A 22,425-nucleotide genomic window follows, 5' to 3' on the forward strand; every position below is an offset into this window, starting at 1 on the left:
ATCCACACCCCCGCCCCCTGACCACCACCCTGAACTCCCCTGCCCTCTATCCAACCCTCCTGCTCCCTTAACGCGCTGCCTCGAGCACCGGTGGCTGGTGGCGCTACAGCTGCGCTGCCCAAAGCACCAGGACAGGCAGCTGTGCCGCCCAGCTGGAGCCAGCCACGCCACCGTGCACCACAGCACCGGGTCAGGCCACGGCTCTGCAGCTGCGCTGCCCAGCTGCCCAGAGCATTGCACCGGTGGTGCGGTGAGCTGAGGCTGTGGCGGGCAGGAGGGTCCCGCGGGCCGAATGTGTCCCGCGGGCCATAGTTTGCCCACCTCTGGTCTAATCCGTTCTTAAAAACCTCCAATGATGCGGATTCCACAACCTCCCTTGGAGCCCTATTCTAGAGTTTACCAACTCTAATAGTTACAAAGTTTTTACTAATATCTTGCTTCTTCAGTGGAGACAGAGAACAATTGATCTCTATACTCTTTATAATAGCCCTTAATTTATTTGAAGACTGTTATCAGGACCCCACTCAGTCTTCTTTTCTCAAGACTAAACATACCCAGTTTTTTTAATCTTTCCTCATGTCAGGTCATGTCTAAACCTTTTTTCATTTTTGTTGCTCTCCTCTGGACTCTCTCCAGTTTGTTCATATATTTCCTGAAGTGTGGCACCCAGTACTCCAGCTGTAGTCTCACCACTGCCGAAGAGAGGAAGACTATTATTCCTCATGTCTTACATATGACACTCCTGTTAATACAACCCAGAATATTAGCCTGCTTTGCAACTGCATCACATTGTTGATTGGATTCACTTGGATTCATTTTGTGATCCACTATAACCTCCCAGATCTTTTTCAGCAGTACTACCACCTAGCCAGTTATTCCACATTCCACACAGCTGTACATTTGATTTTTCCTTCCTAAGTGAAGTACTTTGCACTGACCACCTTTATTGGATTTCATCTTGTTGATTTTAGACCATGGTTTCATTTTACTTCATTTTACATAATCTGTAAATCTGACAATAATTTAAGAACTGTTACTCTTACTATGCCATGGGATCTATATTACAGTTTTTTATTGCTTCTTTAAAAAAAGGTTAAACTTGTTTTGTTTTATACTGAATATGTATTGTTATAATAAGGGTTTTTTTTTAATAGATGACATTTTGGATTTTGCTCTTTGTACAGAAACTATTTTTTGTTCATTGACGCTATTCAGGGTGTTGAGAAGAGGCCGTACATTGGCTTAGGACTGCTTTGTAGGCACTAAGGATTTGACCATAACAAACTATACTATTCTGATTTAGGAATAACTAGTGATGCCAAATTTGCTATGTGATATCTTGAGTTATCTGCTCTTTGTAAAAATGGCTAATGCATCATCACCCAAAATTCATAAAATTAACTCTCTGGTACAAGCTTCTCTCTCCTTATCAGTTTGAGATTAGTCAACACTACTTCAGTGTGGTTCAAAATTCTTTCACTTTGAGGTTATCACTCTTCGCTTGTTCAGGGAGGTCATCATATAATTAGTTAACATCGTCCATTATTGCTACAGCTCTGAAGGTGGCGCCCTGCCAGCAGCAGCACAGAAGTAAGGGTGGCAATACCATACCATGCCATCCTTACTTCTGTGCTGCTGCTGGTGTCGACTCTGCCTTCCTAGCTGGGCTCCCAGCCAGCAGCTGCTGCTCTCCAGCTGCACAGCCCTGAAGGCAGCGCCGCCACCAGCAGCAGTGCAGAAGTAAGAGTAGCATTACCGCAACCCTCCCTACAATAAACTTGCGACCCCCCCTCCCCACAACTCCTTTTTGGGTCAGGACGCCTACAATTACAACACCATGTAATTTCAGGTTTAAATTGCTGAAATCATGAAATTTACTATTTTTAAAATCCTATGACCATGAAATTGACCAAAATGGACCGTGAATTTGGTAGGGCCCTAATTATTGCCATTCAGCCTCATCTTTGCATATTACTCCACTCAATCCATGGTTTAGGATGCTGACTGAATCGCTCTGGAACTTGTTTTGCCCCTTCCACAGTATGTCTCAAACTACTGCAATAGTAAATACATAGAAGGCATCAGAACCAATTGACATTTCTTTAGGAACTAGTCAGTCTTCTTACATCTTGGATTTGTAACATGAATGTTTTCCTGTTCTAGAGTAGTGTGATCTGACTCACAAAGATGCTTTCAAGCATACACGGTAGATATAGATTGCCCTAGGGTTTATGCAACAGACATGTACACCTGACAGAGCCTGTGACAGTGGAAGAGGGTTCAAAAATGAAATTTTAGTTCCAGATAATGTTAGACCTCAAATGTTCTTCATGCTTTCTACTAAACAGATGTGTAAAATAGGTTCTATCAAGTCTCTTCTCTGCTTTAGGCCTAAGATCATTCACCTTAGTTTGGGAATCTGTATGAAGGGGAAGTATTAGGAGAGGAACATGAATTCATTTTACACAACTTAGCTGTCAGTGGTTAGACTCTAAATGAGGTGGGATCTCACCTTCATTTTTTCAGGCTAGCAAAAGGTTCTGTGTTAGTATTTGGCTATGAGAGTTGCTATTTTCATAATATCCTTTCGCCCAGGAGATCTTAGTGATTTAAACTGCCGTCAGTAGGCCAAGCACGCTGGCTCATGATTATAGGAGGTCATGCATTGCTAGGTAAACAAGGGCAAAGGATACATTTCCTTTACGTAGTCAATTTGTGCATATTTTGGCTGACTGATACATAGCCTGGAATATATTATTGACCTTATACTTTGCTTTATGATAGACTTTTTTTAAACAATAGTTTATTAAATAGTAATCCACTAAAGACAGTAGTCCCATTGTAAAGGTGTTCACTTCATATGATACAGCTAGAGACTACGTAATTTCTGTAAAATTCTGAATGCCTTGGAGAGAGTTTTAAAAGGCTGATTTTCTATTGTTAGTGTCTATTTTTCAGTGTTAAGTGCATTATGTTTAAGTCAAGCAAACCTATTATACACGTGTTTGTGTGTGTGTATGTGTGTGAGGTATGTATATGTAAAATCTGTTTATCCATATCCATCCAGTTTCTTCACCTTTACTCCCCCCCCCCCCCACTGCCTTCCTTTTGCTAGCTTATGGCAAGGCTTCAAAAGAGAAGCTGCTGCTGCTGTCAATCCTGCTCTACTCAGCTGTATGTAGGTGGTATGCGCTTAGCTATTTGTTCTTTATACCCCTATAACAGCCAAACAGCTGATTGTGGTATAGCCAGCAGCAGCTTTTCCTCGGAAAGCCAGTTACAGCCAGGACCAGCTCTACCATTTTTGCCGCCCCAAGCAACAAAAAACAAACAAACAAAAAATGCTGGGACTGCTGCCCGAACTGCCGAAGCGCAAAAAAAAAAAAAAAAAAAGCCGCTTGGACTCTGCTGCCCCAAGAATGGACAGAATGCCGCCCCTTAGCATGTGCCGCCCCAGGCACGTGCTTGCTCCGCTGTTGCCTGGAGCCGGCCCTGGTTACAGCCCAGCTAAAAGCAGACAGATGGAAGAAGCAAGGAGAGAGGAAGGAGCACTGGATGTGGGAAGGGGGCAAAAGAGAGGAAAGCGAAAGTTAGAAGGAGGGGAGGGAGAGCATGGAAAGGTATTAGATGGGGAAAGAAAGCAAGATGAGTAGGAGAGTGAGGGGCAGGACCGCACGAGAGAGGAAAGGAAGTGCCACTTTTTGAGGCAAACCTGCAGCCAGACCAGGGCTGCTCACTCAGCTGCACTGACTCAGTCCTCCAACAGACTGAGTGATTCAGCCTTCAGGCATGCTGCAGCAGCCTCTCCCTGAGCAGGGCCTGGGTCAGTTGACCCTCAGGTTCTAGTTCCTGCCCCAGCCTTGCCCGAGTCTTGTTCCAGTGTGCTCCAGCCTTGTCCATGCTCTAATCTGACCTTGCTCCAGCCCTGTTACTGACCTGCTCCAGCCCTATATCCACCTCCTGACCTCCAGACACTTGGACTGAGTCCAACCCAGTTTCAACCCTTGGCCTACATCTCAAGTCTGACAATGATACTGATTTGGCTTGTCTAGTGACTCCGACCACCTTTCTTTGACCGTTGGCCTGCATCTGGACTCCAACTATGATACTGATTTGTCTTGTCTACTGACTCTGGTTCTGACCCATGGTCTGTCCCCGGACCCCAGTTTCAGCGCTGTCTTCAGCCTGGGCCCAATCCTACGTCTGGCTTTGACCACCACTCTAACCGCCAAGCCTGACTTCCTGGCACCAGAGCCTGACACACCTCATGCCACTACAGTGTACATTATTTGATACAAACACAACATAGGAAAAGACTTGCGCTTAAAATAAACACACACACACACACACACACACACACACATAATTATGTATAGGCAGAAGTATATAGAAAGATGATTTAATATAAGAATATATGGGTTAGATGATAATACAATGTACCCTTATGGGGCTATGTACAAATGTGAAATAAACAACTATGTAGTTGTGATTTGTGAAGAGGCCGTATAGTTTTGACGTGCAATTCATTGAAAGCCTCTTCCTTAAGTCAACTCCCAGCTAACATTCAGACTATTTGATAAGCATAGCTTTAGCACTTATGCCAAGAAGCAGGATCTCAAAAACTTTCTGCCAAAAGAATTAGCAGAAGAGCTTTCATAAACAGATCCTTGAGCTCATGGAGAAGTAAGGCCTGGTCTACACTAAGAATTTATTTCAATATAGCTACATCTCTCAGGGGTGTAAAAAATCCCCACCCCTGAGAGATGCAGCTATACCCATCTAACCCCTGTGTAGACAACCACTAGGTCAATGGGAGAATTCTGCCATCAACCTAGCTACTGCCTCTCAGTGAGGTAGATTATCTGCACCAATGGGAAAACCTCGCCCATCGGCATAGGTAATGTCTTCTTCACTGAAGCATTACGGCAACACAGCTGCGCCACTGCAGCGTTTTAAGTGTAGACAAGCCCTAAGTCATAGCAGGTTTTGTTTTATACCCCACTGCATTATGGGTTGGTGCTGTTGGGATCTATTCAGTATGAAGTTCAGAAGCATCTCTATGATTTTGCCATACCCAGCAGGAAATCTGAGCAGAGATACTTACCCGAATAAGCCAATAATTCTACCTAAAATTCCTTCAGGTCACTCTACTAACAATCAGCTGCTCCATTCCTGAAAAAGTCTTAGAGAATCAGGGCCTCTCTTAGTAGACTAACTATAGAAGAGTGGCTTGAAAGTCATCAACTTCTGTAACTTCAACATCAAAGTCTGTAACTTCTCATCAATGCACCTATTTTAGTATTTACATACTTTATAATCAATTTGTGAAGTTCTCTACTCTAATCTACCATTCAGAATAAATGTGATTCAAATGAAAGTAACAGTCTACATTATGTTTAGAATATTAATTAAAAAACACCACCACCTTTTTTACAAACATTGAATCTACTGGTTTAGGGTGCTTGTTTCAGCTGTCTCTTAAATTAGTGAAGAGAGAAGCTGAATCCTGCTTGCTGTTATACAAATAAATGTAATCAGTAGTTACGTTTTCCACCAAATCCACTGCTCACAACCTCCGCTCACTGAAGCCCTCCCCTTGGTTAGGTTGCCACAGCACTTCTTCATGCTCATGGTTCTTGATCTATTATATATGCTGCCTTTGACATGGTCATTCACTCCCTCCTTGAAACTCCTCAACTTCAGAGACACTGAGCTCAAACTCTCTCTCCTGATTTGTGTCCTGTGCTCCTCCACTTCCCCCTGTTTCTGTCTCTGTTTGGGGACCCTGGTTGAAGGGGTTGGGAGGCACTTCTGCTGCTGCTAATTGCTTCCCACCATTTTGGAGGGCTATTAAATTTTGTGAAGATTCATGTAGATTCTGTCTGCAGAACACAATGTAAGATTCATGGTTCCATTCCAGGAAGTTTAATTATCTACAAAGTTAGGGGTTCTCAACCTTTTTCTTGCTGAGCCCCCCTCCCCAATATGTATAAAAACTCCAGGGCCCAGTGGGGGTGGGAGGGGGACTCGGGGCTCTGGGCTGATAGGGGGGACCCTTGGGTATAGGCATAATTTGACTTCTATTGGTGGGGGGGGGGCAAGGGTTGGCGGGGCTCAGGGAGGGAGTGCCACATCCACCCCCTGACTCACCTAAGCAGACAACCCAACCTGTCTGGGTTGTGGGAGGCTGCAACCAAAAAATATAACTCAAAGCGGGGACTCAGCTCAAAAAGTTTGAAAACTGCTCAGGGTTCAGGCAGTGGAGGTAGCTAGGGGCTACATACAGGCAGGGGGGGTAGCTCAGGGTGCAGGCAGGGGGTAGCTGGGGCTGTGTGCAGTGAGGGGAGTAGCTCAGTGCAGGCAGGGGGTAGCTAGGGGCTGTGTACAGGCAGAGGGGGTAGCTAGGAGCTGTGTGCAGTGAGGGGAGTAGCTCAGGTGTGTAGGAAGGGGGTAGCTAGGGAATCCGTGGGTGGGGAGAGGGTAGCTCAGGGTGCCGGCAGGGGGTATCTAGAGGCTGTGTGCAGTGAGGGGAGTAGCTCAGTGTAAGCAGGGGGTAGCTAGGGGCTGTGTGTAGTGAGGGGTGTAGCTCTGGGTGCAGGCAAGAGGGTAGCTAGAGGCTGTGTGGGGGCGTGGGGGATAGCTCAGGTTGCAGGGAGAAGGATAGTTAGGGGCGGTGTGACAGAAGGGCCTCCCTGCGGTGGCTGCTCCCCGAGAGCTGTGCTGGCCCCAGAGCAGGGCCCCCCCTCCCAGGCGGCTCTTACCGGCTGCGTGAGTAGTCAAAGAGGGCTGGGAGCTGAGGAGCAGCCACAACCCCGGGCACCAGCAGCAGATGGGGAATGCCACGGCTGCCCGCTCCATGGCACCAGCAGCCAGAGGAGCAACTGCCCCACACTGCCTGGCTCTGGCTTCCCACCTACAACCTGGGTCTGAGGAGGGCTTGAGGAGAGGAGGAAGTAGGGGAGGCGGAGTTGCCCCACTCTGGGTAAGGCACTGTAGTTTGGGGGCCGACACCCTTGATCCCCCTTCCTCCCCACCCCCTGTCTCTTCCCATGGGCTCAGGGCTTCTGCCCATGGCGGGGAGATGGGACTCTGGGGCTGCCAGCTTCAGCCCCGGGCTGCTTCAGGGGAGGCTGCTGGCTTCATCCCCGCGCCGCTCCGAGCTTTAGTCGCACAGAGGTCGCCGGGGCTTGGGGCACCAGGTTTCAGACGCGGGGCCACGTGGACCCCCTGAAAGGAGTCATGGACCCCCAGGGGGCTGCAGACCCCCGGTTGAGAACCACTGTACTAAGTATTTCATCTGAAGTCAGATGTTGAACTGGCACTACTGGTAGTGTGAGAGATTACTTTCATGGCTGCTTTATAGTTTAAAGCAATTGCTTTTTGGCTTTCTTTAACCGCCACTTTGCTTGCTACTTCAGAAAAGCCACAATAGTTTGAAGATTTTACTCCTTTTTTTTAAAAAAAAGTCGCAAGCTATATGAAAACATCCCCCCTTACTAAAGCCCTAGCATATCTGCCTACTCTTCAAGTGCCCCTTTCCCCATAAATGGGCTGGTGTGGAGCCCACCTGCCATCTGCTTTATATAGTGGTGCTCTGGGGAGGCCTGGCTGCCAATACATGTCACTGGTAGGTGGGGATCCACTTACCATAGGGGATGCTTTACAAGGGAGTTGCTTGTCCCCTAAAATCCTCCTTACATGGAGTTCCCATGTTTCTTATGTGCTCTGTAGAGAGCTTCAAATGATCTTACTAAGCCTTGGGATTTATTGGAGAACTCCTGGAAAATCACAACTCTGTGAACAGTAGAGCTTGTGAAACATGGTGTGTGATGTCTGGAGGCCTGAAGGATGGAAAGGGGCATTCTCTTCTCCGTTCTGCACCCAACTACAAGGCAGAGGGTCAGGCTTATTGGGAAGAAGGGAGAATACAGCAGGGCAGCCTCAGCCCCGTTTCCGGTGTTCATGAAAAAACATAGTTTGCCTGATATGAACAGTCAGGTGAGGCAGGGAAAGAGGCCATCACACAACAGGCAGGCAATGTCAGGGTTCTCTTCCCTTTCCTATCGCCTTTATTCTCTCTGTGTTCAGAAACTCTCACTCTGAAATCCTATAATCCACCATTCTAGAGGTCTTTGTATATTGAGCTTGCTGGATAGTCAGCTGCAACAAGGAAAATTGCATTCTTTGTTTTTTCACGCCAATCTCAGTTAAACACTGTGTTTAAAAAACGGAGAACTAAAATAAATGGCTCTCCATTCCCTTTCCTCACCCTGATCTCTTTGTAAGTCCCGTTTGTCTGTCTACACACTGTCCGTCGTCCTCTCCCTTCCCCTTAGTTTAAAAACCAGAAAGATTGCAAATGGAACCCATCTGTCTCGGAGCTCAGCTGGTTACCCCTTCTCTGTCACCAGTGTGAAGCTCACTGGTGCAGCAACCAAGAGGGCTTCAGACCTTTCTTGTCCTCAGTGACATATCAAGTAGGCTTCTCAGTTGGTCAGAAGGCAGAAGCTGTGCTATAATGAAGGAAGAGTTGCATGGTTTGCTCCTACAATTTGATTCTGTATCCTTACTTTACAATTAGAGCAGTTTGTATTGGTTCAAAGTAGCACTAAAAGTTTCTTACCTTGAAAGTTGCTGAGGAAACTTAGCATGAGCTGATGATTAAAAATAAAATCCAGATTTTTGCTCATAATGCAAGCCATACTGGCACAAAATCAACTACTTTTCATATAGGAAGGATAGAATCTAAACTGCCAAGAGAGCACTGATATAAATACATAATGAATAAGTAAACTTCAGAGGATATAAATTCTATTCAATAAACTTTACGTGCTGATGATTAAAGTACCTTTGTGAAAATGGGGTTATTAAAGTGTAAATGTCAATAGATTAAATACGTGGCTGAATCAGCAAATTAGCACAAATCAGACATTACACCACCTTCATGGTCAGTAAAGTATGCAAGTTGATCAGCAAAATGCATGAAAATTCATCTGCCACCACATGCAGCTTGATCAGCAAAGTGTGCAAAAACTCCACAGCTGAAGCATCCAGCAGAACTAATAAAGTACAAAATGAAATCTGCTATAAGAAACCAGGAAAGTATGTATCTGCACTCATAAAATATTCAGAAAGATAAACTCTATGGGCCCAAATTTGCCCTCATTCACATGAGTACATCTCCCACTGACGTCTCAGTTATTAAGCTATGAAGCAGGATCAACAAGGAAATCAACCATTTCATGTAGTAAAAACGTAGTCAGCAAAATACGCAATATGATCATTAAAAATTTGTAACTTTTATATATGAAAAGCTAGTAGTGAAGTATGCAGTTTGATCACTAAACTGAGAACACATTTACTGAGCTAGTGAAGTATTTGCCTGGAATGAATTTTGCCTTATGCAACAGTAGCATCTCATATTAACTATTAGCAGTTGCAAACTCTGGAAGTCTGGGAAGTCACTTCTTTTAATGTCAGAATGTCTTCTTTTACTGATGTGCTATGGAGAGTAATTTTACCATTAGCTGTTTTACTCACCTAGTGGTGTTTCTTTAAAATACATATTCTGTGCCATCTGATGTTTTGTGGGCCTCTTTGGCTGTATAGCCACTGCACCTAATTACAATTCATCAGATAAAAATATGTGAAATATTTCCTCCTTTGGTTGCTGCAGAATGCTGCACAAGACATTCTAAACCAGTCATCCTTTCTCTCACTCCCATCTCACTGTACAGCTGCTGAGCATGCTTAGGAACTCCTTGGTTCTTGGAGGTGAGAAATTCCCTGGCTGGTCAATGGCAGTATTCATAATATTGACCAGGGAGAGCTGTATATCCTGGAAATATGCACCTCTTCTAGTATTCTAGGGAAAGCAATAACATTCCCAGGGTATATTCAATACCAGGACTCATACCAGTGTTAAAATGTTTAAAAGGACAATGAGCAAGAAAGATTAACTCAAACAAGCATGGAGTTCCAGTAAGACTTTGGATGGACAGACGAATGGGAGAACACTGTCTTGCATGAAAAGACAGATGGGTGTCATTTTTCTGTGTTGGAGAAATCTGACATTTTGAAGAGATGGTGTTGAACAAGGTTCCATGTAAGCTCCAGCACAGGAAATAGCCTTGGACTAGAATAACTGAGACAATTGTATCAAGAATAAAAAGTTCAGCGGGACTCGCTGGTACATTCTGTGGGATGAGGAGCTGTTGCATAAGCTCTTTCTGGCTCTCTGCATATTTTCTGTGGTTTTGATGCTCTGTAAAGTGTTGCATGTTAATACGCCTTATTATTTTTACAGCACCGCAAATTGTGCTAGGTGCTTCACAGCACATGTAAATTGCACAAGTTTCTTTCTCCAGAGAGTTGTTTGTTCATGTCTATACAAAAATCAACTGGCTTATGCCACCAAGCTTATTTTGTGCAGCATCAGTTTTTCTCTTGCAGAACCAATTTGTGTCCCTTTTCAGGGGGAGCCTAAAATGATCATCTACTCTGATCTCCCATATAACGCAGGCATAGGACTTCCCTGAATTAATTCTAATTCGAACCAGAGCATAACTTTTAAAACAAGTCTACGCTGGAGAATCCACCTACTCACCAGTGAATACTTTTGTATAATTGGACCCTTATTTGCTTAACGTAGGAAATATTTTTAAAACCTTCCTCCCTCTTTTTACATATACAAATAGTTTGTTTTAACGTTTATATTCAAAACAGGATTGACAGATCTCAATTTTATATATCTATTCTTCTTTGACTGGTGTGTTATGTTGTTATGTACTATGAAGTTCATTTTGTAAGACTTCATGCTTATCCTTAACTACATATTTATCAATGAGAGCTGGAATCACCTTCAGCAAAAAATTTCAATTTGATGAATTTTTTGTCATTTGTTCTTTTTCATGGAATTATACCATGAATTGGTTGATTACAATATAGAACTATTTAATTTAAAAAAAGAAAAAAACCCTATACTTGTTACAGATATCGTCTGAAAGGGATAATATAATTATAGAATTAATATAAAGTTTACCTTAACAGTAGTTTGTATTTTTTCATTCAACAAAGCAAGAGATACCTTTTTGAATTTAGTCATTAATCAAGTGAGTTTTCATCAGCCATATGGTATCATATTTGATCTGAAAGAGTGGCCTTTTTCAAATGTTTTCCCTCTTATTTTAGGACTTTCTGATGGAAACATTCATCATGTTCAAGAATCTCATTGGGAAGAATGTCTATCCCTTCGACTGGGTTATAATGAACATGATGCAGAATAAGTAAGTACAGAGAAAAAGCACTGAACCTTTACTGAGATGACTATTTCATGTTTGATCTGAAACAACAGTGTTGCTTAGAAACAGTCACACACACACAATGCAGCAGAGAGATTTTTTTTTTCTGTGATGCAAATAATTATTTGAAAAATTGGCTCTAGAGATTGCAGTAGACCTGTTATTGAAACAGAAGCAGTAAAGCATTGCCTCTTCAGGTCCATCACAAGTCAAGGGAGGGTGTCATTTAAAAAAAACATACACCAACAATTTTAGAACAGATTGTGGAGGAGGAAAATTAAACCAACATTTTTAATATTATTATTAGTTAATTGAATTTCCAATACTATTCCAGTCAGGATACATGTGTTTGTACATCACATATTTCAGAAATAAATGGCTACTGTGCAGGGTTGAGCATCTGCCGTGAGAGTGTTTTGATGTTGTTAACATGTAGATAATGCATTTTCATACATCCTAATTGAAAGGGCAGGGATTTAAAAACTGTCCCCATCAGCTTGATAATGAAGTGACAGGTTGCGAATATTTCAAATCATGTTTTTTTGCCTTGTCACTGCTTCTCTGTTTTTTATTATTTAATTATTATTTAACAGGATTCAGTGGAATATTTTGCATTTGCCATTTTAGTAAATATCTCCCACACATTTTTGTGCACTTTGATGCAAGTTTTAAAAAAAGCATCTTGTTTCCATGTTGCTTGGAGAAATATCTTGTGCATACTGTTAGCTATCATGGCTATAAAGTTGTCAGTTTTTACCCTATTAACCCATAAAATGGGGGTTATACTTTTGCCATAAAAATCCACTGTAACTTGAAACTTGGCATATGACAACTCCTCTCAAGAATGAATTTTATTATGGGTAATAAATTAGATTAAAATGAATTCAGCCATCCTTGAATTTAGGTTTAGTGGCTATGGTCAAACATGTTTGTACTGCTGTAACTCAAAAAACACTGTGTTTTGAATAAAAGAACTTTTTCAAATTAGTTGATAATGTGGACTTAAACCTACTGGATTTTTTGTTCAAGTCTTAAATGGGCCCCCTGTTCATAAACTCCAGCTACTTTGAGGATTTTACTGCAGATTTATAATATGCAGAGATCACTATGGGAGCCTTTACAGCATATGTTATCCCCCCCGCCCTTGCTGAAATCCTGAAAATATCTCTTCCCCCCTCTATTTTTCTCTGTACACCATCATTTTAAGAAGAATTGAGACAGCACTGGAAAGAGTTCTATTTACAGCCTATTGGCCCCACTTACTAGTCATGGAGCAGTTACTGTTAAGAGACTGATATGCTTCTTTCCCCAAACTTGACAATGATGAGTGTGATGCTTTCCCAGGATTCTGCCACTGCTGAGAATGAAATACTTGTCCTGGAATTGAACCCAAATTTCCCAAGTGGCAGGGCCAAGTGCCTTGTGAATGTTTGTGTGGATTTTTTGTTTTTTTGTCTGTGTGCTACCAATTTGAAAATATAGTAGCAAATAAGTTCCATTTTAGGAAGGTGGGGGCGGGGGTTAACATACAGTTCTTGGTTCAGCAAATTTAGCAGTATTTACAAGCATGATGTTTTTAGTCTCGGACTATGGCAAGTAACTTTCATACGGTACAACTGAATAAAGGTCTGCAACAACTTAGTATAGAGGTGAAATTAAGACAGTGTCTGAACTAGAATAACTCTGGAGACAGGAGTGTGCAGAGGCCTGCAGGTAGGTGATGTATTGTGATTCTTGCCTGATCTTCTGGTACCTACAAAGTGCAGCTTATGTGTATTTTCCTATACTGGACATTACTTCCTGAAAAAGCAGAAAAGCCAGCTGTATTGTCACAATGTTAGGGTCTTCTGTGCTATCACTCCCATACTTTTAGAGACAGTATTTGAAGAAGGTACAGGCTAAAAGAATGTTGTATTCCACAAGCTTGTTTGTATTGACAATTATCCAGAGAGAGATGTATAGAGACTTGTTCATCTCTAAGTTAAACTTCTTTACCTAAATTTAATGGGAATGTGAGCATTCTAATTAAATGCATCGTTGTGTGTGTTTCTGAAATGAATTGAACTCTTTAACTTCTAAAGTAGGGTGGGGCTTCCAAAAATAGAAAACTACATTTTGAAAATATCTTCCCCTGTCTAGTTTGTTTGTTTTCAACCTATTATTGGAAAAGAGTCACTGAAACATCCAGGAACATGTAGCAAATCTATCTGCCAGAAATTGCTTCCTGTCGTCAGTAGAAATTGAATCTGAGTACACAGTGCCACACCACTATTAAAAAAAAAAAAATTAAAAAGTGTGTACTAGTTCATTAATTTATTTCAGTAGTTTTAATACTGTTGTGATCTGGCAGTATGGGGCAACCTCTCAAAGGACATCTTTTAATTGTGCCCAAAGTATTTGCAAGCACATCTGTTTCCATGCATGGAAAATCTTACAGTTAGAGACACAATTACCCAGTTTGCACATTGTAATACTCTTGTGTACAGATGAATACAGTATTGCATATATGAAGAAGAAACCTTGCAAATATTTGGGTAAAATTAAGGAGAACTTTTGAAAATTTGTATCTAGAAATTTAGTAATGTACCTACTTCAAAATCATTTTACTTGTATAATTCTGTATACAAAACTACATGCAGAACTCAAGAATTAATCTCTTATCTGCTAGTAGCCTCTCGGCTATTGGTAGTCCCTCAATGGAAAAAAGAAAAATAGCCCAACCATTGAGGAATGGTTCAAAAATATGGGATTAACATACTAATTACGTATCCAGCAAAACAGACAGATGCTTGATATTTGGTTACCTTTTATTCCTTACTCAGAAAAAGTACATTCACCTGCCAAAAAAAAAAACATAAAAAAACCCCCACCTATCTAATTTTTTTGAATATTAACATTTGATAGACATACATGGTTTGTTAAATATGTGGATATAGAGGTTTCACTCAATTTAATAAAATCACTAGAAATGTCATAGGTGTTGTAATGATGCTCACTCTGTAACATGGTAACAACCTGTTAAATAGAAAGATCTGATGGCTATATTCCTGTATAATGTCTCTTTAAACAAAAGAGAACAGTTGTAATGATTGTTTTGTTCCTGATATTTACAAGGTTTAGTAAACATGTTAAAACTTCCTAAATTGTTAAAAAAGAAAAGAAAAAAAAGACCTTTGCTCCATTATGATTATACCTGAGTATTAATTATTTTCTCTTGGTGCCCAGGCACACAGGGTCCCTTCTGTTCCTTTGTACTGTCATTGTTCGGAGTGTGCTGTCAGATGTTACTCTGTGAACATGCAGCTAGTGATTTTTGCTGGTTAGTGGCACTTGTTTTGGGGTCCTCAAACCCCCTTTTTCGTTCTGTCTTTCGCCAAAGCTTCACAAATCAAGAAGGTAAGAGAAGAATGCCTTTGCCCATCATCCTTGATCAGTTAGAGGGAGTTCGTCTTAATCCAGGAGTGCTCCCCGTCCTTACCAGAAATCAGAGAAAGGTGTTCCTCTTTGTCAGAGTTCTCCTTGAAGAGACATTAATGCTCAGAGCCCTCTCAGCCTTCAAAACCAAAGAAATGGATGGCTTCACATTGTTGAAGTCCTTGGTGGGGGACTCTTTGGCTGCAGAGGGTAACTACTCCAGTACTGAAGGTAGAGCGTACCCTTTGGCTGCTGCTCCTCAATATCACTCCCTAGTGGCTTGACCAGGACAGAGCTGTTGACTCTGGTTCCTGAGCTGGGACAGTTGAGGCTGGCAGCTTCCTTAGAGCAGACACTGGAGCCATCACCCTTGATCATAATGGAGCAAGGTCTATTTTGGTACCAACCACCCTGGAACCCTATGCAGCTGCAAAAGATCTCCTGAGCCTCTTAGTACCACCTTAGCAGATTACTGAGACTGAGAGTGTCTTGCCAGAGTGCATACATTGCCTTCCATGTTGCTGACTCATTGATCATGAAGCCAGTTCCAAGACCAATGGTAACCACTTTGCCTCAGCACACAGTACCGATAGCCCCCAATGCCAGTACCGCAGTCTAGCCATCATGGTCCCAATCTCTGACGACACCATCAGGTACTGCATCTCCCCAGCTCAATTGTAAATTAAGATTGTCCTCCCCCAAACAGCTTCTGCAATTGGCCCTGACACCAACCCCTCAACACTCTGTAGTAGAGGAGGAACAAAGAGTCAGTGGGCATGATTTCTCCCCTAAACACCAATAGCCACTGCCCCTTTGATGAAATGACCAACCCTCCAGCCACACCCCTTTCAGGTGAGTTGAAAGACTCATCAGCTAATGGACACTCTAGACTTTTCACTTGGCATCAGACAAGAAAAGCCGCACAATGTGCTGGGTGTTCTCCGGCTCTCTCAATCAGGTAGAATGGTCCTACCAATCAATGAGGTACTGCTAGAACCAGCTAAAACTGTATGGTATGCTCCTGCATCGATCCCTGCCAACTTCCATGTATGCATATAGGAGATATAAGGCACTGGGAAAAGGATTTGAGTACTCCTTCCAGCCTCCCACCTTGAGGTCTCTGATCATCCAAGCTCCACAAGAAAGACTCATAGACTCATAGACTTTAAGGTCAGAAGGGACCATTATGGTCATCTAGTCTGACTCCCGCATGATGCAGGCCACAAAAGCTGACCCACCCAATTTCCCTTATCTCAGCTGTTGAAGTCTCCAGATCGTGATTTAAAGACTTCAAGTCGCAGAGAATCCTCCAGCTTGCGACCCCTGCCCTATGCTGCGGAGGAAGGCAAAAAACCTCCAGGGCCTCTGCCAATCTACCCTGGAGGAAAATTCCTTCCCGACCCCAAATATGGCGATCAGTAGAACCCCGAGCATACAGGCAAGATTCTCCAGCCGGACCCACATTTTACCAGCGATGGCACGTTATTGCCTAATTGACTAAAATCACGTTATCCCATCAAACCATTCCCTCCATAAACTTATCTAGCCTAATCTTGAAGCCAGAGAGGTCTTTCGCCCCCACCGTTTCCCTCGGAAGGCTGTTCCAAAATTTCACCCCTCTGACGGTTAGAAACCTTCGTCTAATTTCAAGCCTAAACTTCCCTATGGCCAGTTTATATCCATTCGTTCTCGTGTCCACATTAGTACTGAGCTGAAATAATTCCTCTCCCTCCCTGGTATTTATCCCTTTGATATATTTAAAGAGAGCAATCATATCCCCCCTCAGCCTTCTTTTGGTTAGGCTAAATAAACCGAGCTCCTCGAGTCTCCTTTCAGAAAGGTCTGAACAACAAACTAGGTCGATTCCCACAGAAAAGGATCCTAAAAACTGAACCTTTTCGGACATAAAGAGTACACCTTAGAGAGTCTTCAGGCTGGGATTACTAATTATCAGGCACTCTTCGCAAAGTACCATTTTCTGCTATGGAATCAACCCTCCTCTTTACTGGACAAGCCCCCCAACGAATATCAGGAGGAGTTAAGATCCACCATGTCCAAAGGGCAGGTCACCTCTAGAATGGCACTCCAGACAGCACTGGACTTGTCACATCGCTGCCAGGACCATGATGAAATTCCTTAAAGGACTGACCCAGGCCTTTCCACCAACTAGGGAACACTCTCCTGCTTGGGATCTCAGCATAGTGCTGGATTAATTGGGCCTCAGTTCAAACCCATGGCTACCTGCTCAATCCAGCAGCTTTCTGTAAAGACAGCCTTCCGAGTGGCCATAACATTGGCCAGGACAAATGGGGAAATTCAGGTCCTCAGGGCAGGTCCCCTCTCTATTATCTTCCACAAGGACAAGGTCAACCTGAGACTTCACCCTTAGTTCCTGCCTATGATTGTTTTGGGTGGTAGTAATAATCGATTCACTCCATGGTTGTCTTTTCTAAACATCATTCTTCACCAGTCAAAGTGACGCTTCACACCCTAGAAATGGGTAGGGCATGAATAGGTGGGAGTTGGCTTACCAACTCTGAGAGGCCAATTAAGTAAGTGAAAAAAACTTTTGAAGTGATAATCAAGATTCTCACACTTCTTATCAAACTGTCTGTACTGAGCTATCTTGATTATCACTTCAAAAGTTTTTTTCACTTACTTAATTGGCCTCTCAGAGTTGGTAAGACAACTCCCACCTATTCATGCTCTCTGTATGTGTGTATATATATCTCCTCAATATGTTTCACTCTATATGCATCCGAAGAAGTGGGCTGTAGCCCACTAAAGCTTATGCTCTAATAAATTTGTTAGTCTCTAAGGTGCCACAAGTACTCCTGTTCTTTTTGAGTATTCCAATAGTAGTAACTCCAGTGCCAAATATGGAAGTCGTATAACCTCTTTCCTCCTACTTGACATTCCCCTGTTGATACATCCAAGGATCATTTTAGCTCTTTTGGCTACAGCATTGCACTGGAAGCTCATGTTCAGCTGATTACTAATCATGACCACAAGTCCTTTAAAGATTCCCAGCTCCTCAGGATAGTGTCCCCAAGCTTGTAAGTATGACCTACATTCTTTGTTTCTAGAGGTACAGGTTAAAATGCATATTGTTTGCTTCAGCCCCGCTTACCACGCGATCCAGATGGCACCGTATTAGTATTTGTATTGGTGATCTGTCCTCTTCATTGTTTACCACTTCCCCAATCTTTGTGTCATCTGCAAAGTTTACCAGTAATGACACACTATCTGTAATGAAATGCTACCCATTTGGAATCTGGTAAGGACACCAGAGTAAATGTTTTACTTCTATGTGTGGGATTTCTAATGACCAAGTTGTCCAGACTTTCTTTTAGCCAAAAAGCAGAACACCCAACAGCATAATGCTTACCTAAACCATGCTTAGAGCAAAGTTGGTTGTTGACTAAGAAGAATATTACAATAGTACCTTTTGTTTTCCTTGAAGGGGTCTCATCCAATCAGTTACCAGAAGCAATCGTTCCTAGCATGTGAGTCTGATGCAATCATGGTCTGAGATAGCAGAAGACTTCAGGTTTTTTAAACCATTTCGGCTACAGTCCTGCAAAGATTTATTTTTATGCACTCTGAGAAGTCCCACTGAAGTCAGCAGTGCTACTCCGTGTGTGTTAAGCAAATGCATAAGTCCATGCAGGATCAGGGCCTTATCATTTTTTTTCTTTAGCATATGTCTTCATAGTACTTTTATTAGACATCTTCCAGTGTAAAACTATTTCTTGATCTTGTACTGAGTTAGAATTGTATCTAGCTAAATTTACATTCGTCAGCTTTTCACCTGAGGAAGTTTCTGTGCAAGACACTTGCTTTATATGACAGATAATTCTGCACTTGGCACTGAACATTTGTTACTAAATATGTTCCTTTTTAAATTGCTTGGAAAATAAAGATGAACCAAAATAACTTTAAAGAAAACATTTCTTGGAATTCTGCCATTGTTATCAGAAGCTGATTTGGAATTATGCTATTTAAGATACTATAGATACTTTTAAGTTATGTTTATTTTAAGGTTTATGTATGTGGATGTTTTGACAGAATGTAGTAGTCATGCAAGTGAGGATCTAATATTACTAGTCTGAGCCCAAGTGTAGGCATAGTGTTAGTTATAGAGCAATTGTAGTACTAGCTTCCTTCCAGTACGCTATCAGTGAATTCTAGGTTTCAGACACGAGACTCCCTGAGATAGGCTGCCAGTTATATTGAATAAGGCCAAAATGTTGGGTGGCTTTCCTGTGATGTTCAGAAATGGGAAGTAGGAGATAAGAACATAAGAATGGCTATACTGAGGCAGAACAATGGTCCCTCTTGCCCACTATCCTGTCTTATGACAGTCGCCAATGCCTGGTGCTTCAGAGGGAGTGAACAGAACAGGGCAATTATCTAGTGATCCATCCCCTCTCGTCCACTCCCTGCTTCTGGCAGTCAGAGGCTAGGGGCACCTAGAACATGGGGTTGCATCACTGACCATTCTTGGCTAATAGCCATTGATGAACCTATCCTCCATGAACTTGCCCAGTTCTTTTTTTAACCCAGTTTTAGTTTTGGCTTCACAACATCCCCTGGCAACGAGTTCCAGGTAGACTGTGTGTTGTGTTAAGAAGCAGGGCTTTGGAGCTGTGCTCCGGCTCCGCTCCAGCTCCACGCAAAAACCTGGAGCTACTCCGGGCTCCAGCTCTGGGCTCCGCTCCAAAGCCCTGTTAAGAAGTGCTTCCTTTTGTTTGTTTTAAACAAGTGCTGCCTATTAAACTTCCTTTTGTTCCTTGATCACCAAAATCACTTGTGCTCTGGGACCGATTTGAACTTGGATTTTTCACTCCAGAAGTCAGAGGCTAGTGATCTAATCTACAGTGTTTGTGATAAGTGCACAGCTGATAGCCCTAGAAACTGAAGTCCATTTTCCACAAAAGAGGCATTGTATTGTCATTTCTAGTGCCAGTTTTCCTACATTATTCTACACACAAATCACAACCCTGACCGGGAAGGACCATTTCTGTAGATGAAAGGATAGTTCAATCTCAGTATTCATTTAATCCTTGAACTTTCTGTTGGCAGTGGTGGCGCCTAGTTGTGATGGCAGATCTTGTGATAAATTCATCTCTACTAAGAATTTGGTCCACACCAACAGTCATGGAGGTTTAGTTGCCCATGTAAAATAATTTTGGTGGTGTGAATCCTACTTCTTGTGGGTAGATGTCCACATCACGAATCCCACCACCACAGTTGGAATGAATTGTATCCCTGTTGGCAGTCTTACCACTGAGAAAAAAAGATAGGAATGAATCAGGAAGACTGAAGCCTCTCATGCCTACACATTGTTCCTGTAGGTGAGGTCACATTGGCAAGACGATATGCAGAAAGTTTCCCTGGTACTGCCAGTGCTGTATCTGTTCTGCAGATAAATGGAGTTGTTCATTTTCCCATTGCTGACAGTCCAGCACTTTCATGAGCTTTTTGTTTCGGTTTAAAAAACAACCCCCCCACAAAAATAAAAGAATGAGAGAAGAGTCTGCCCCACATATACAACTCTTGCTCTTGAGCTTGAGGGCTGTCTGTTTATCTTGGGGAGCATTCAACATACTGATACTTCATTTTGTTGTTAAATGGTACTTCATGTGTATAAGAAATGTAATCAAATGTCCTCTATATTTTACACACAAAACCAAAAATCTATAAACATTCTACAAAACTGAATGAATAAATTACCTCCAAGATCATTGTCAAGGTCTCTTGTGCAGTCTGCATTTTATCCTTCGTTCTTCCTATCCTCTTCCCCTCTTCCTCATCTAAAAGAAATCAAACTAGGGAAAGAAATACCCTTGAAAAATACAGTTCAACAGCAATGTACAGTAGTACCATCAACAAATGCACCCATTTCAGAAATTAATTTTATTCTCTGGTATTTTGTAGTAGCAAGCATAGTTTGTACATCTTGCTTTATTTTGGTTGTTTGAAACTGTCAGTGAAATAAAGGGTGTGTGTTACTACACGGTTGTCATATCAGCATCTGTCAAACTGTAATGTAATTTGAGAGCAATGTCTACTGTGTGTGTATCTGTCATCATTGTGGAAACTTTGCAACACAATGTCTCATTCTGAACAAAACAAGCTTATCTTAACCTTAAAGCTTATAGTACAGTACTCACTTAAATTGCTTTAGTGAATTATGCCTGTTGACAACCCAAAGCCAAATGAAAACTACTTTTAAAATATTAAACATTTGCTTTATTGGTAAACATTTGCTCTGCAATGTTTTGAACACAATTGGTTTTCTATGAATGAATGAAAACAACCTTCTGAAATTATAAATAGTTGCAAATTCTGATATAGTGTATCAAATTGGATTTCAGTGTAAAGTTCAGTTCTAACTCTCATCTTTTGAGAGATCTGCTTTGTCTGTTTCAGTAAGGTTTCTAGATCTCAGCTATCATATTCTGTAATCATATAGGAAGAGTCAGGGAAGACTGTCTGAGTCATGAACTGGTTATTGATGGATCAGTAGTTGTCAGAATAGTGGAAATTCATGCAGGGTGTGTGGACATTTTTGGAAAGGAAACTGTCAGAAATTCAGAGTCAACAAGTAATTTCTGATTTATTTATTTATTTATAAATATAAAAAGGAGAGACTTCAAAATTAGGAGCCACTGTACCAAGAATTTTTGGTAATGCACTATTCAAGGAGATAACTGGGTGTAAAGACAACATGAAAACTTAAATAGATAACTGAGGTACAGTTCATTTACAACATATAGTCTACTTGTTGATGTGAAGTAGTAGCACTTATTAGATTAGTTTTGAGTCTGGACAGTAGAGGAGCTTTGGCTAAAGGAAAGTGACATCAGTATTGCTGTCTTGTTATATGTCTTACACCATACTACGTTTATTCCTTTGCTAAGGCTGTCCTGTTAAGAGACTGTGCATACTGAAAGGTATGGGATCATTTTGAAGTGAGAATGAGATAGGACATATCAATGTTAGCCATTCCATATTTTTCCTGAATATTATTTTTTTTCCATATACTCAAAGGGAGAAACTCTAATTATTTACAGATCAGAATATAATTTTCAGAAGGGCATAAGTGAGTTGGGAGACGCTTTTCAAAAATGACTTAAGCACTTAGAATCTTAATTTTCTCTTATTATACAAAGCATGAATGGATATTGATAAACTACATTAAGTATCTAAGGGCTACATTTCTGTAAATGGAAGGGAGTTCTGTTGTCCTTTGAAGCTAGTTGTATAGTGCTTTGACCTTTTCAATAAAGGCCTTGCAGGATGTTTTTACTTGATACAGTACCTGTCAAATTAACTAGAACTTAAATTAAATTGAACATTCCAGTTATGTTTTAAAATACAATTATTTTTCTTACTCTGTAGTCTGTACCTCACAGGACAATACTTTGACAGAATGCTCTTTTCAGTTGGATGTATTTCCTCAGTAAGGGAGAAACAGTAGATCTTACACTGGGTTATTTTATCTGAACCATTCTGTATTTGACATTGGTATTATATTGATAATGACATTATATGAGAGTATTTAGGGACAAGTGCTTTTCTTGGCACCCTAGGAAACCATTAGGTGTAATGGATCTGTTTTCCATCTTATCTATTTCCTAGTTCTCTGATTTGCTACAGAAGTTCTACAATGATCTCTTGAATCAGTGAAGTTGAGCTTGCCAGT

General features: G+C 41.7%; 1 protein-coding gene across 1 annotated transcript in view; it reads left to right on the forward strand.

Moving 5' to 3' along the window:
* DOCK1 (dedicator of cytokinesis 1) overlaps positions 1 to 22,425 on the forward strand; it is a 530,692-nt gene that overhangs the window by 316,855 nt on the left and 191,412 nt on the right. Inside the window, exon 29 of the mRNA XM_026650862.1 lies at positions 11,191 to 11,285. Within this exon, the coding sequence (XP_026506647.1) occupies positions 11,191 to 11,285 (95 nt within the window). The remainder of the gene's footprint in view (positions 1 to 11,190; positions 11,286 to 22,425) is intronic.

Source organism: Terrapene carolina, unplaced genomic scaffold (genome assembly GCF_002925995.2).
Source record: "Terrapene carolina triunguis isolate 2854851 unplaced genomic scaffold, T_m_triunguis-2.0 Scaffold95, whole genome shotgun sequence".
Lineage (NCBI taxonomy): Eukaryota > Metazoa > Chordata > Testudines > Emydidae > Terrapene > Terrapene triunguis.